Source organism: Kryptolebias marmoratus, linkage group LG9 (assembly GCF_001649575.2).
Source record: "Kryptolebias marmoratus isolate JLee-2015 linkage group LG9, ASM164957v2, whole genome shotgun sequence".
Taxonomy (NCBI): Eukaryota; Metazoa; Chordata; class Actinopteri; order Cyprinodontiformes; family Rivulidae; genus Kryptolebias; species Kryptolebias marmoratus.
This window is the reverse complement of record NC_051438.1, coordinates 24,625,387-24,640,836: the sequence shown is the minus strand read 5'-3', so window position 1 is coordinate 24,640,836 and position 15,450 is coordinate 24,625,387. Positions and strand designations below refer to the sequence as shown.

Sequence of the window (15,450 nt, the reverse complement as noted above, 5' to 3'; positions counted from 1 at the left end):
TATATATTTTTAATTTAGTGTGTCATCTGCTGAGGGTAAAAGAGACTCATTTTTGAGTTTCAAGCTTTATCAAACTTAAAGAAAGGTACCTTTTGAAAATAAAAGTAACAAGTCTTTTGATATAAAGATAAAAATTTATTATGCATTCATAAAAAAATAAACCACGTCCGACATTATAGTTCATCCTATGGAAATATCCGAAATCGCCACGCACATAATACCTAAAAAAAACAGAAACAAGAACATTTACACTTCAGTTAACTACAAAATGGCTCCGCTTCTCCAAAAGCTGTAAAAATTACCAGAGTTAAACAATTAAAAAAGGAAAAAAAAAAGTCTTTAAATAATCAAATTGTGAGGTTGTGCAGCACTAGAAGGTTCAAATTTCTTTCAATTTATGGCACACAATTGAGCTTAGATTCATTATTATAAATAAATAAGAACATCAGTGTTTTAGCTGCTCCTGACCACAGCGGTCAAGCTCTGTCGTCGTGGAAACGGACTTCACCTGAGGAGCAGAAGACACACCACTCCCGGGTCCTGATCAGCACGGAGACACACACACCCCGCCACATTCAGGGTTATGTCCTCCTGTCCAGGTTACCGTAGCAACCTGGAGAAAGTGGGAGAAAAACAGGGATGAGCAAAGGCGGAGGAGATCTGTTTCAGGAGACACCAATTTACTTGTTCCATAATTTCACTTAATTGCGGAACAAAAAGCGTGTCCCCTTAAAGTTCACAGTAGATTAAGCAAAATCCACCCCCCATAACTATATATATATATTTTAGTTAGTATATGTAAGTTTAGCTACATAAAAAGGCGTATAGCTGGCTTAAGATTAAATAACGGTGCACTTGTGCACCATCTTAAATATAATCCATACATTGTTGACCAACACAGAGTGAAGACAGGTTGATTTACATACCTAGTTTGCTGGATGTGGATATCCTAAAGAGATATTTCAGACTCCTATCACAATCGACCCCAGGTAATCAACAGGGTCCTGATGTAGCCTACAAACAAACTGCTACGGCTATTTTGGCTGGAATAGCCTACTGGAATACAAGTAAGAACACCTAAATATAGGAATAATCAAAGATAATTATCACACCCCTCAAAGTCCACATATAGTTGTAATAAAAAAAGGATAAATATGAGTCATATCAGCAATAGCCAATACCATGAATTTAAAATAAAGTCACACCCTACAAAGCCTACATGCATTGGCCGTGGGCAGACTGCAACCATTTCACCCACCTGAATGTAAAAAGGGAATAAACTGGAAATGGTGTACACTAAAGCTCAACAAGACGACGGCATAAAACCTGTGGATAAACTTGAGGAAGCCTGGTTACATAAGTAAGATAACTAAGCTAAGTGGTAGAAGGTTTTATTTAAAATGAACATACATAGGCATACCAAAGTGTTTCAACAATAGGTTTTGTTCTCCAGACATGAAAGAGTACAATATACATGTGATATTGCGACAGGTAAATGGAAAAAATTGACAATATTTAGACTGACACTACTTTCGGGTGCAGGCCGGGGAACTAAAAAAATCCTGCAGGTTTCGCCCCTTTGCTGGAAGAAAAAAACTTATACAAAAACAAATAACCAGAATCAAACATGCTTTCTTATTCTCATACATAGGAAAGGGGAGGAAAAAAAACAAGAAGTTACACTAAATTTACTCTAAACAAACCACCCCTCCCGCAAAAAAAATAAAAATCCAATTCTTAAAAGTCAAATGTTAAAAATAAGAACTTCGCACCCCAAAGAAACAATCCTACATGGAAATAAAGCTGAGAAACAAGCGAACGCAAATAAAAAAATAAGAATTCAACTAGGTACATAAAAAAGGGACCTGTAAGTGTGAACGACTTCTTCATTTGTGTCCTAGATGAAGAGCAACAACAGCTGCTGGTTCTAACCAGGTGTTCTGGGAGGTGACCTTCCTACCTGTTTGGGTATTTGAGGTCTTGATTAGGGTTGATGGGGAGGGGGGTCTCGGTCTCTGCCATGGTTGGATTTCACGGCAGACGTCCCGATTCTTAGGGGGGGATGTTTGCGTCCAAATCTTGGCTGTGTGTGGAGAAGGGGGGGTAGTCGTTCCAGCTGTGCAGTCTCGTTCAGTAGCCGCCGCCGCCGTAGCCCCCCCTGGGGTAGCCGCCGCCTCCGCCGCCTCTGGTGTACGGAGCGGCGCTCCTCTGGCCCCCGAAGGGCCCCTTCATGGGCCCGTAGCCGGAGGAATGCTGGCCGTAGCCGCTGCCAAAGTCGTTGTAGCCGTTACCACCGCCATAGCCGCTCCCCTGGTCGCCATAGCCACCCCCATAGGGTCCGCCGTACCCTCCGTAGCCGCCACAGTTGTAGCCTCCGCCATTTCCATAGTTGTAGTTTCCGCCATAATCTCTGCCGCCGTAGCCATTTTGATTTCCTCTCATGCCTCCTCTGCCTCTGCCCCTCGGCGCCATTCCGGTTCTGCTGGCCGCCTGCATCTCTTGTTTCGTCAGGGCTTTCTTCACTTCAACTTTGTGTCCATTGACGGTGTGGAACTTGACCACCACCGCCTTGTCGGCGGCGTCGTGGTCGCTGAAGTAGACGAAGCCGAAGCCCCTCTTCTTTCCGGTCTCCTTCTCCGAGATCACCTCGGATTTCTCGACCGGGCCGTACTGAGAGAAGTAGTCGGTCAGATGCTGCTCCTCGATGTCGTCCTTCAGCCCGCCCACGAAGATTTTCTTCACCTTGGCGAGAGCCTCGGGCTTGTTGGCGTCTTCCCTCGCCACCGCTCGCTTCACCTCGACCGCGTTTCCGTCGACGGTGTGCGGCCTGGCAGCCATGGCGGCGTCGGCCTCCTCCGGCGTGGAGTAGGTGACAAAGCCGAAGCAGCGGGAGCGCTGCAGCTGCTTGTTCACGACGACGACGCAGTCGGTTAGAGTGCCGTACTGCTCGAAGTGTTTGCGCAGGCCATCGTCGTCGGTGTCCACGTTCAGCCCACCGACAAAAAGCTTACAAAGCTGATCACTCATGGTTTCTTTTTTAAATTGCGAGCAGCGAAGAGCCGTCTGAACTGAACAAAGCGACGATCTCAAGATGGCGGCCGAAGAACTACGCAGCTGTATTTATAACAGTCCGTGACGTCACATCTGTAACGCCTTTTCCGCTCATTTCTGTGAATTTTGGGAATAAAAACCAGATTTTTAAAACGTTTCTTATAATCTAAAAAGGCATGTATCCTACGTTTTGTGAGAACTGTTTTTGTGTCAAATTATTGTACCTATGTATAAACTGATCTATATTTTTATTTACGTTATTACGCTCTTAAATAAAATGCAATATCAAACAAACTGTATATTATAACTCTATACAATAAGTGGCATCAACTGTTAGTGAAAGGTTGCCATTTTAATCTAAAATATTAAAGCTCATAACAGAAAAGGTCATAATTTATTTAATAATAGAGGTCAAAAATCATTGTTTTCCTAATTAGGATGGTAAGAGAGTATAAAGCTTTTTTACAGTCTGAACAATATTTTATTATCAATATTTCACATAAAGTAATCAATGGCAAAATGGTTAATTTTTTCTGCACCATTACTGTCTATGAAGCAATTAGGTGTGATCACAAAATAAAGGGTTTGGCACAAAGATTAAATTGAATCAATCATTCCTCCCAATCAAGCCTTTTGCTTCTTTACTACCATGAATTCAACTTTACAGGTTCCCGGAGGACATGATGATGAGCATTAAACCAAAGCTCTGCTTGAACTCAGGTTATCTTAATTTATTCTCACGGTTTGAAGACGCAACGCTCGGGTTTCCTGTCTCAGCAGAAACTGATCTCATCACACCCACAAGTTTATGGTGAGGCCTAATTGAGGAGAGCAGACACTGGAAACAAAAACAATGAATGCAGAGTTTCACTGAAGTCTTTATGAGGCAGATTGCTGAAGAAACAACCCCCATTTCTATTCTACCGACACAATCATGAGTTTGTTCTTTACACATACGGTTCATGGACACAAATGAGGTTAAGTTTAGCAAACAAACAGAAAAAAATGAACAAACCTCTTATCTGCATTTTGTAAACTCCCTGTTTACAGCACATATCATACAAGGTGAGACTAAGTCATGTTTACAGATTGACTCAAAAGTTGTCGACTTTTCAGATAAGAGCCGAACCTTTATTACACACGTGTTGTTGGTTAATTGTGACTCCAATACAGGAAGATTATGTACTTTTGTGCCAGGTAACGCCTGTTGTTTTTGTCCTGAATGCAGGTAAAGTATTGGGTAAAAACGCAGAAAATAAATCTAAAATATCTAAAATTCTGTTGGTTCTTTTTCTCTCTCTAGAAAAATAGTAAACAGAGACTTAATGGGCGATGTAAGATTGACTAAAATCTCTGAGCTTTGAGAGAAGATAAACATCTTTTTGTCCAAAAGGAAGACACTTTGTTCTTTAAAAATATGCCATGAAGTAACAATCACTAATGGTCAAACTGTTAGCTTCTCCAGGAATAAATGACCTCAAACAGCCTGGTAAACTGAGAATATGGAAGCCTGTTTGACGTTCATAAACACACAGGATTTCCCACAGAAATATTGCAAATCCATCATCACTCCAGAATGAATACATGAGGTCGATCAACTCCAAGTACTACATGCTTTAAACCAGAAGTCTACTGCAACCCAAACTAGGCTTCTGCCTCAGTAAACAGGGAGATAAATTTACAAAACTCCTCCAAACACCACCTAAAAAATGACTAAAGGCAGAGGATGTGAAGAGAGTATGTTACACAGATGTGGCCAAAAAGACAAACAATAAAAAACAAGAGTTAATCGAAGTTAATGCATGTTTCTGCCTTGCAGTTTGTGAAAAAAGTAAAAACCATTTGTAAAAGGAAACAAACTCCAAAGTAACTCTTAACAAGTATTTTATTATTTGTTGTAGTAAAATCAAACATCTAACTAGCAGTTTTCATCCAGTCCTTTTCTCTAGACATAATAATATTCAGAGTAAAGGCCTTTAAGATAATGAAAATGTTGATAGTCCATGTGCTTGGATGGATCAGATCAAACAACTTCTAGCCACATCTAAAACACAGTCTGAAAGAAGAGCCCTGTTTCAGTGAAAGAAATGGCGGGAGATGGGTGAACATGATCATCTAGCAGAATGGAGTGGTTGTCGAAGGGTCTCGGTTTGGGAGGAGGAGGGGCGGCGGCACTGGATCACAGCTCCACTGGTGGCTCTGAGTGGGCCTGGTCTCTGAAGATGGACAGCAGGCTATAATTTGATCTCGTTAACACTAAGAAGCACCATCCGAGAGATCACATGATGTAGACTTTCTCTGCCTGAGAGAAGTTGAAGACTTCTTTGGTTCTGGGACACACCACTTTGTCATCTTGGCGGATGGAGAGAAGGGACTGGGAGACAAAAATAGGCAGAAAAAGAAAAAGACATTACAGATTTATACGGCTGTCAAACGCACAGAAGCGCATCTTGCTGAGTACTCACATTGTAGCCATAGACGTATCCATTAGGCAGCATCATAGGAGGATTGTTTTCGTTCATGACCTCCCCAGAGATCTTACAGACTAGTCTAGAGTTGGCACAGTGAGCCATAGGTAGCGGCTGAGCCAGCTTGTTAAGAGATTTACTGCACACGGGGCAGTCTGGGTTTTTAGAGCTGCCATCCTCTTTGTAGCATTGACTGAAACAGAAGGTTAAGGATCAGACTTTAAGTGTCTTTTAGTGAACGTATTTTTGTTTTTTCCTATATGGTGGTAAAACGAAGACAGCTTATTTAAAATGATGCACATTCTGAAATCTAAAAAGTTCATATCCTGGGGAGTCTTCTCTAAGAAGAGTGGGAGGAAAGGCCTTTCCATCACAAAGTCGGCTCTCAGTCACGTGGCTGCAAGATGAAAACTGCATCATTTTTGTTTGCATAGCTTCGTCTGCCCCAAACACAAACTTTTTTACACAGAGGTTTGCACCAAATATCGTGTGATTGGTCAGAAGTTGTTGTGCAGAAAAGCCGGTGAGCTTTAATGGAATTAATTTGCTTCTAATGCTCCACTGAGAACTCACAGGAGAAAATCCAGCCGTCTTTACGACGGTTCCAACAAAACTTATAAACCTATGAACTTAAAAAGACAGCAGAGACACGGGCGGCTCTTTGTGGCTGTGGTGGCTGGGAGGAAGTGCGCCTCGACCGGGCGGCGCCGGGACACGTTCCCTTCGTGCGCTGTCATATTCACAAAGCCAAACAGCGTGTACTGTCTCAGTCTGTTTAATAAACACGTCTGGTCGTGTTAAAGGAAGCAGAAATCTGTACAGGCACAGGAGCGTTGAGAAGCCGGTGGGAAGAAACCAGTTTTAACGCTGCAGGAGGAGGGAGGAGCTTCCTGGGAGTTCTGATCCAAATGTCTCGTGTATGATGAAAGGTGTATGAGAAAACAAACATCTCGCAACAATGTGGCCACGAACACACTTGGTGACTTCTTATGGAGTACGCTGGAGCCTTAAAGCTGTTGTCAGCCTCCATGAGAAGTCACAAAATCAGGGGTTTGTGCCGAGTATCGTGTGATTGGTTAGAAGTCTGTGAGCGTGTTTAGTTACAGAAAAGCTCTTGGACTGCGATGTTGTCATTTCTGCTTCCAGAAACCAGTTGTTGGTTGTAGTGCGAGGAAGCGACATGGACAGTTTTGAAGAGGAGTTAGCAGAATTAGTTCGAAAATACGTCCATCTGGTCGATTAAGATGCAAACAACAGATCGTCCTCGTCCTGCTCATCACCCAACATGTTCACCTTCTCCTCATCACTTGTGAACACATGCTCTGAGTGTTTCGTGGACGATGAAAGGTTTGTGTGAAAACGAACATCTTACTACAACGTGACCGCGAACAGACTTCTCGTGGAGTATGACGGAGCCTTAAAGGATACGGTGTCTTGATGGCAGACAGACCAGCCTGTAGGGTGATGGTGAAGACAGAGTTGTTGCCCAGCTGGTGAAGTCTGTAGTTGTCATATCGGAACTGCTGGATCAGCATCTTCCAGCGAGCTGGATCCAAAAGATCCTGAGGAAGCAAAAGACAAAAACAAGATCTTTGAAGTTACTTTAATTAGTTAGTTTCATTTAGACAATATAACCTAATGTAATGGAGAGAAAAGCCTAAAGGGGATCTTCAATCACCAAGGAATCCAACATTTAGACCTATTAGTCAGAATCAGGGAAGCATTAAAAGCTGAATGTACAGAAAAGTGCTTTAACACGCTTTAAAAGAAAGAAATGGTAGAAGGAACTTCAGTTTCTCTTCCTAACTAATCTAACAACATATCAGTGGTTAGAAATGATGACACTGATGCACAGATCACAGAATATGTAAACTACTTCTATAAACTGAATCATTAGGTAAAAAAAGGCTTTGAATTTTTCACACAACTACTGAAACTGTAAAATTTAGTGTTGACGCTTTATGGCAAATATAAATTTTCTCCTACTTTATTTTCTACCATGTAAGACATGCAATCAATTTATCTTCAACAATAAATCTTTTCACACTCTTTATTACACCCTGCTCCTGCCATCTTTAGATTATTGTGTTGAATTTGGGCTAATGCATACAAAAGTTCTTTACAATAAATATGCTCAATACAAAAAAAAGAGCAATAATGTTTTTTCAAATCACAACTTATGAAATTTATGGATTTGGTACAATTTAAAACTGCACAGGTGATGTTCAAAGCCAGAAATAAGATGCTTCTAAAGAATATTTAAAATTTATTTACGACCTGAGAGGAAAATGTCATTTAAAGCCACCCTGTGTTCGCAGCACTCTTAAAAGCGTGTGTATATCAGTTCATGGAGTGATTCTGTAAAGAGTGTGTATGTATTAAGCTTTAATCTGTAGGTGATATAAGAGTAACTTTGTACCTGCAGGTATATCGATGTATGTGTAGGTGCACGTACAGTTATATATGCATGTATGGATGTTTATAAATATATCAAATCACTATTTTGAATCAGAATTTGTAAACTTAGGGGCAGGACTGGATAAGCCATTGCTTCTTCTTGCTCCCCTTTTTGTTTTGTTTGCAGAATATTTTAGAAATATTAACGTTTTTATTTGTTTTGTTGAAATTCTAACTGTTTTAAATGAAAATAAATAAATAAATAATGATAAAACTAAGCAACAAAGATAGTTAGCAATTACACCATAGGAATGCAAACGCAGTCATTTAAAATGAACTTGTATTATTTAAGTATTAACACTTTTCTACTTTCTTTAAAGCAAAAAAGTGAAAGCACCTCTGTTATGATGTCAATGGTAAGGAGACTAAAGCAGCAAAAGAAACTGAATTGATCTTGTTAAAACACAACATGGCCCTCTAGTGGCCTGACTTGTGCCATAACACCTCTGTTCACTGATTGAGAACTATGTATCAAAAAAAGAGCATAAATTGATATTTACACATTATGTTATGAGCTCTTCTCATACGTGACCACACAGTGAACAGAAACACTGGCTGACCTTGTATGGGGAGATGTGTGTGTCTGATGGGAAGGCCAGCATGCCCATCACCTGCCGAACCTCATCCAGCTGCCCCCCTTCTGCTTGGCTGAAGTGCTTCCTTGCATGCCTGGTATAAACACAAGGACCCATAAACTCAGTAAGTTACACTGTAAAGATATGACAATGTGTGTGTGTGTGTGTATGTGTGTGTGTGTGTGTGTGTGTGGGCCTCGTGAAGTACCGGACAGCATCCATGCGCTTGTTTTGTCTGATGAGCTCAATAAACTCCTGGATTCTCAGACTGAACTCCAGACAACTCTGTGAAAAAAAGAAATAAGAAATACTGATGTTACGTTGAAACCAATGAAAGTACAACAAACCTCATGTTTTGTTTTGTTTTCTTACCATAAAACAAGAATATTATATTATTATACAAATGTTTCAAACAAGACATCCCTTCCATGTTACAGGGAGCTGTTAAAATTGCCTTTTGGAATAAAAAATACATGCATCTAATTGGTTGTTGCTCAAAATCTAGGGCAGGTTGCCTCAAGACTTTATCCATAGTTTCTCCAGGCCAACTTTTAAATGACCCCCTACATGTTAACAGTGTTTATGCACTTTGGTAAAACAAGCTCATCGAGGTATAAAAGCTTAGTGGAAAGGAATTATGGAAATGCAGCCTTTTTGTGGCTGGTAGAGTTCAAAAATCCTAACTTAAAAGTATGATTTTTGTGTTTTATTCATCTGTCATTAAGTTTGGCACACAAAAAAGAGCAAGACGTTTTATCTGAAATGCCATCTTCATTTATAAAGCACCTTCATCTTGCGGAGGCGGGACTTGTTGTCATGGCACCAGGCTAAGCAGGTGGCTGTCTCCTGCCTCTCCAAGGACTCCTCGACCTCCTTCGCAGTGAGGAACATCTCGATGTTCACCAGATCCTAGGAACGAAACACAAACACTCATCAGGTAAACAGCTTTTTTATCTATAAAGATACATAAACAGCTATTTCTGACAACGAGTTCACTTTCCTTTGACCGTATGTTTTTAAAGTTACCTCGATGCCACTCTGTCTGGCCAGTTTGACAGCCGTGGTATAGTAGCCGCAGCGCAGCAGATGCTCCACCATCATGCGGTCCATGCGTTTTTTCTTCCACAGGTTGACGGAGGCTGGCTGATCGCTGCTGTGCTCCTTCAGGTGCTCGATGCGACGCTTACACAGCTTAGCGCTCTCGTCTTCTGCTTGAATGGACTCCGCAGCCTTTGAGAAATACACATAAATGCTTCATATGAGCTGATCGCTGGAGAAGTTCAAACCTGAACTAGTTATGTTGGTGTTTGTGCAGCGCAGACAGATTTTTATCTCATCACACTGTATGCAATCTTCATGTTTTTACGTCATACGGTGCCAACAGCATCCTTTGTTGACAGGGCAGTGAGAGATGCAGACAAGATAGTGCTGTGCTAACCTCGTTAACAGAGACTTTTGATGTAAAGACAGACGTACAGTAACCCTGTGCAGTTTTTTTTAAAACATCTTCAACATACATGGCAGCACTTCACAGTAATATAAATGTTCTGCTTCTCATATTTTCACTGCAACGACCAATGTGTGAAAAATAAGTCAAGTGCAATGAAGAGCAGTGCTGAAAAATGGTCTAACTCTATTAAACACCAACACTTGTAAACAAAAGGTGCAGCTTAGGCTCTAAATGTGTTTGAATGGAGGGTCACTCCACAGTTTGTAGGGCTCAGCTTCCAAACGTCGGCACGCCTCACCTTCCTCTTCAGAGCGCTGAGCTTTTCGACCACGCCGTCCAGCAGTGACACCACGGAGTCGACCACCGGGAAGCTGCTGAGCGTCTTCTCCAGCTCCGCAACCACCATGGTGACGTGGCTCGTCTCCCTGTCGATGTTCTTCTGAGCCGCTCTGAAGCGTTTGTTCAGAGTCTCATACGGCACCTGCAAAGACATTTCGTTTCGTTTAGACAAGCGTTATTTGCTGCAACCCAAAGAGAGAATCTGTAGTTTTAGAAACTGTGATTCATGTTGATAATGTGGAGATTGGTTTGTGGCTGACAATGGAAAAAAAACTCATTTAGATAAAACTGCTGTCATGAACCATTTACATATTTACTCCTACTTGTTTGTTGGTGCTTTTTTACAAAACATAAGCATTGCTATCACCTGCCATTAATATTTTTGCCGGTTTCTGTGTGCATGTGTTAGTTTGTCTGTAGTGTTAGCAAAATATCTCAAGAATCACTGGACTGATATTAATGAAACCCTCAAAGTAATCGCTGAATGAGCATTTACAACTTTTGGAGTTTGCCTCGTTCAAGATGGGTGCTGCAGATAAGCAACCTCAGCGAACACGGAGATCGCTGTAACCCAACCGATTTCACAGATACTGAGCTCAGATTTGGTGTGGTAGTAGCTGAAAGTCATCCCCTGAACACAGTCTGAGCGCTGACAGATCACGCCTAACCTTATCTACAAGGTTTAAAGAAAACTCTTGTCTTAGTTCCAGGCTCTGGCCTGAAAAGCAGCAGGCCGTATGCACATCTTCAGGGAACGAAAGGCCTTGAATTTTTCATGGTTTTGCAATGCACACAACGTTAATCAATAATGTATGAGCGTGAACTGAAATGAACAACAATCTACAGTTTAAATAAAATATTTGCTCTGATCAAGTGTAATACTTGCATTACTGGGTTAGTTCAGACTTAGGACCTTTATTATTTACAGCACTGGAGTCACATCATAATGAATATGGTGGTTTTTCTTTGATATTTGGTGTAGTAAAGCAACAAAAACTCTCTCTGATCAAAGAATATCCATCTTAGGTTAAGGTTTAGATGAAGGATTTCAAAGAGCTTAAAAGGAGTCAGCAGTACAAAGTGTGCGAGCAACATAAAATGGCAGCATCCTTTTCACATCTTAAAAATAACCCCCCAGCTTCGGCAGTTCTTCCACACAGACGATTGATTTACTTTTCCAAACCAGTTTTTTTATGACCCTTCTTGGTTGAATAAAAAGGCTGGTTCTGATCAGCTGAGAGGATTTCGCTCTTCCTCTCAGAGTGAAGTTAATTTCACAGATCACCAGGATCGACAGGGGAAATTATGTAAATGCCCCCACTCTCCTCGACAGAGAGTCTTGTTGGGATTTAGGAAATCCATTTCTAAACCAAGAACAGAATGAGACCATATGTTTCTGATATGTAACTGTGCTTCATAACAGATGTACTCTGAAGAACAATCTGAACTATCTTGTTGGCAGAGAGAAAAAGAATACTCTGTCAGCTTATCCTGCATGTTTTTGCTGTGATGGCAGAATCTAGAAGGGGATTTGGCTCATTTTGTTTGGATAACAAATATATTTTTCTGTAAGTGTCAACATTTATGCACTCCAGCACTTATTTAGTTCCTTTTAGGTACACCCCTTAGTTCCTTTGAAAAGAAAAGATGGTGTAAAAAGAATGACCTCGTGGCATTAAAATGAAGGAAGGCAAACTACATTTACATTTTTACATACACAGAACAACTGGCGACTGTATGCTTTGTACCTGATCACAGACTTTATCTCACATTCTGGATCAATATATCCTTACTGGTAGAAACTGTCTCCGTAAGCAAAATCTCTCTCTACGCTTGATTTATCAGGAGACACCGAGGCTGTCAGGGCAGGCCATAATCACAGACAATTACACCAACATTACAACTACTGACCTTATTCTAAATAAGACATCATTTCAAACAATGCATCGCAAGAGTTAAATAAAGAATATATACTCCTTATAGTTTATTTGGATAATTGCTCAGTCTGAAACTGACCATTTTGGGGTTAAATGGTTAGAAAATTACATTTTCATGGCAGGATAAAAAGACCTAATAGGTTGAACATTGCTGTTGATGGGGTTCCTACAGATTCTTACTTCTAATCAAGAATTTTACTATAAAGTTTTGCCATTCAATTATTTTAAGGCCATTTTAAATGCAATGAAATTTCAAAATTCTGATGAGATGCTTGATCTTGTAACTAACATTTCTTTGTAGGGCCTTGGTTTAAACAACAGAAGCCACAAAAGCATTTTGGATGATTCTAACAGCGCCTGTGTGACAATGCATGATTTATCTTTTATATTTTTTTTTACAGCAACACTGGAACAGACACAAAGAGCCCTGCTGCAAACTCCACATTAGTTAGTAAAATTAATCACAGTACCTGCAACAAATACCTGGCTTATGCCATTGAGGTCTGAATTGTATAAATCTGCAACATCAAGCAAGTATTTCCTCCAAATTAGACACTAGTAATATTCAAATATCCATCCATACCTGTGCATTCAAATATGTTGCTATTTTTACATTTTTGCATCATTCTTTCCTTTAATAATGTACTGATGTGACATCCACAAGGACATACCTCCAGCACCTTTAGTCTTTTTATAGTAATATAAATTAAAAAGGTGTTCAGATGTCTGTGCCAGGCTCCACTGAAGCATTTTTCTTTATTCTGCACAACGCAACCAGCACTGCTCTCCTATGGATGACTCACATTTGATGCCAATTATAACCATCAGTCCTGTCTTAAAATGGTGCCCATCACCATCCTCCTCCTCCTCCTCCTCCTCCTGCAGCAGCAGCAGACACATCCCCTAACCGCCACGGCCGTGCACTTCGACACAAAACCGACTCCGGCACCGCAAACATCACGCAACACGAACGCTGCCGATACACCGATACTCACGGCGGGGCTCGGGGAGAGGACTCGGCGGCGGCTGAGGACACCGGGGACACCGGGGACTGGGTGTGTGGTGGTGGTGGAGGGAGGGACGGAAGCAGCACGGACCCGTCTGGGCTCGTCTGTTAGCGGCGCAGTACCGCTGTGTGGAATGGAGGAGCAGCGCGTGTGCGCGGCGGCCGGCCGGCGGTCGTTTCTCCCCCTGGCCGTTTTCGAAGTGCGGAGAGGCGGCAGGAATCCGATGGCACTGCGCTAAAACTCACGGGGCAGCGTCGGGACACACACACACACAACCATCCGCCCGGTCCATGTCCCGGTCCTGATTTCCCCAGCCCGACGCTTTCCGGTAGGCTGCTCGGGGTTTTTAATGCAGAGACGCAAAGATGGCCAACAGTAGTTTAACGGAGCTAACGTTAGCAGGCTAATCACGTCTGCATGCCATTTCTTTGACGGCTTTTTTTTTCCTCTGAAAGGACGAGCAACCATGTTGTTTCAGGCTCTGCTCTGCCTGTGATCTCTATAATTTTAAAAACACATTTATAGTTTTTATTATAAAAACACCCAGCTGTTAGATCGGATCACACCGCTGAACGTTAAAGGCTTATTCCGTTTTAACTGACAAGTTCTCCTGTTTAAACACCATCCAAGCCCAAACCTAAGCTAACAGATGATGTTTATTTATTTATTTTTTATTTTTCTGACGACCCGTCGCCGATAAGACACAAAAGTATGTTATTTTTTTTAAATCATCTGCTATCTAATGATAAGCATCCAACCAGGTGATCCTCTGTTTAAAGGTCCAGGTAGCTGTTGGGCTAGCCATGCTAACGTTAGCCTCCCTGCTAAGTCCCCGTCTTCGCTAACCGATAAGCTAACAGCTCGCATTTCTCAAACCGCATCGGGCATCCTGGTGACATTTTTAAACGTCAGACTATCGATAAGCACCGGTTTCCGCGCTGTTTACCTTCAGGGTGGGATATTCCTGGACTTTGAGAGCCATGGACAGTTGAGATGCTGTCTCCTGAACAGCCATCTTGGTTTTGTGGTTTTCTTGTGGTTGTTTGTGTGTTTTTTTTTCCTCCTCTCAGCTCAGAATGGCTCCAGTGTTCACTACCGCCATCTTGTGACACGGTGCCAGTATTGTGCCTGAGTTTAGCCAATTTTTAAACATGTATTTTTCTTTAAAAGGGGTTTAAATTAAAGGTTATCAGCTGGTGATTGAACCCTGAGCAAGAAAACAATCAAAATCCATTTCAGGGCCCTAAATAAAAGGGAAAAGGATTGCACATTTATTGTTGTTTGTGGCCTTGTCTTTTGCACCCAAGTTCTCTGGATCCTTTATTTTATATATGCCACATAATAAAAAGGCTCTGGAGTTTTTGAAAACTGTTAAACTATTTGCCAACACAGTCCTTAACAGAGGATTTAGCTCTTTCTTATAGGTCAATTTCTAAAAAGACCCCTTCAATAATTTCAATATGTTATTGGAGCATTTACAAAAATACTAATTAGCTCTGAGATCTACCTGATTTTAATATATATATTTATATAGATTATTTAGAGCTTTTAGACAGCCTTTTCAGTCCTATCTGAAATATGTGAAGCTGGCATCAATTACAAAATAATTAGAAAAAAAATCTGTTTCATCTGTCATTTAACACCATCCTCTTAAAATATAAAACTAAAACTATATTAAAACTCTGAGAGAGAAAACCTCTGCCAAGGCCAAGTGCCTCAGTGAGTTATTTACACACAGAAGGACTTCAGTTTAACAGGATCCGAGATGATAAGTTTTCAGCTACAAATATTGTCGGTAATGCTGGAAATATTTGCTGATTTGACGACGTGACGGAAATCTTCCTTTATTTTGATTAATGAGGGGAAGTTCCCTAATTAAAGAGTATGACTGCTTAATATCACAATGAAACACAATGTTTTGTTTAGTGATCTGGGGTTTTCTGTTTATAGTCATTTTAAAATTTTTATAAAATCTTTTAGATCACATGTGTCATATCAAGGCCCACGGGCCAGATGTGGCCCTTGGTAACATTTTATCTGGTCCCTAAGATAACATTTAAATTTTATTAGACCCAGCCCTTCAGTTTGTGACAAAACTGAGTCTCATTTTGCTTAAAACACTGAGCCTATTTAGTGAAGTCTTCTCGTGACAATGACTTTGAAGCC

At 41.1% G+C, this 15,450-nt stretch overlaps 2 protein-coding genes across 2 annotated transcripts; both read right to left on the bottom strand.

The window, feature by feature from the left end:
• Positions 1-122: 122 nt before the first annotated feature.
• Positions 123-3,106, bottom strand: LOC108236677 (heterogeneous nuclear ribonucleoprotein A0-like). Its single transcript, XM_037977315.1, has 2 exons — positions 509-3,106; positions 123-221 (listed from the first exon to the last, which is right to left on the bottom strand). The coding sequence occupies exon 1, from the start codon at positions 3,025-3,027 to the stop codon at positions 2,131-2,133; it is 897 nt and encodes a 298-aa protein (XP_037833243.1). The 5' UTR covers positions 3,028-3,106; the 3' UTR covers positions 123-221; positions 509-2,130.
• An 805-nt stretch (positions 3,107-3,911) lies between these two features.
• maea (macrophage erythroblast attacher, E3 ubiquitin ligase) lies at positions 3,912-14,342 on the bottom strand. The gene is made up of 9 exons (XM_017417395.3): positions 14,231-14,342; positions 10,300-10,482; positions 9,578-9,781; positions 9,338-9,460; positions 8,760-8,836; positions 8,537-8,645; positions 6,948-7,081; positions 5,517-5,712; positions 3,912-5,425 (listed from the first exon to the last, which is right to left on the bottom strand). The coding sequence occupies exons 1-9, from the start codon at positions 14,297-14,299 to the stop codon at positions 5,330-5,332; spliced, it is 1,191 nt and encodes a 396-aa protein (XP_017272884.1). The 5' UTR covers positions 14,300-14,342; the 3' UTR covers positions 3,912-5,329.
• Between the last annotated feature and the right edge of the window lie 1,108 nt (positions 14,343-15,450).

Bases quoted from the DNA above. Each gene is read 5' to 3' on its own strand.
- LOC108236677 (XM_037977315.1), bottom strand. From the start codon at position 3,027: ATGAGTGATCAGCTTTGTAAGCTTTTTGTCGGTGGGCTGAACGTGGAC.
- maea (XM_017417395.3), bottom strand. From the start codon at position 14,299: ATGGCTGTTCAGGAGACAGCATCTCAACTGTCCATGGCTCTCAAAGTC. The intron at 9,461-9,577 runs GTAACTTTAAAA...TTTCGTTCCTAG, and splicing joins CCAGACAGAGTGGCATCGAG to GATCTGGTGAACATCGAGAT. The intron at 5,426-5,516 runs GTGAGTACTCAG...TTTGTCTCCCAG, and splicing joins GATACGTCTATGGCTACAAT to TCCCTTCTCTCCATCCGCCA.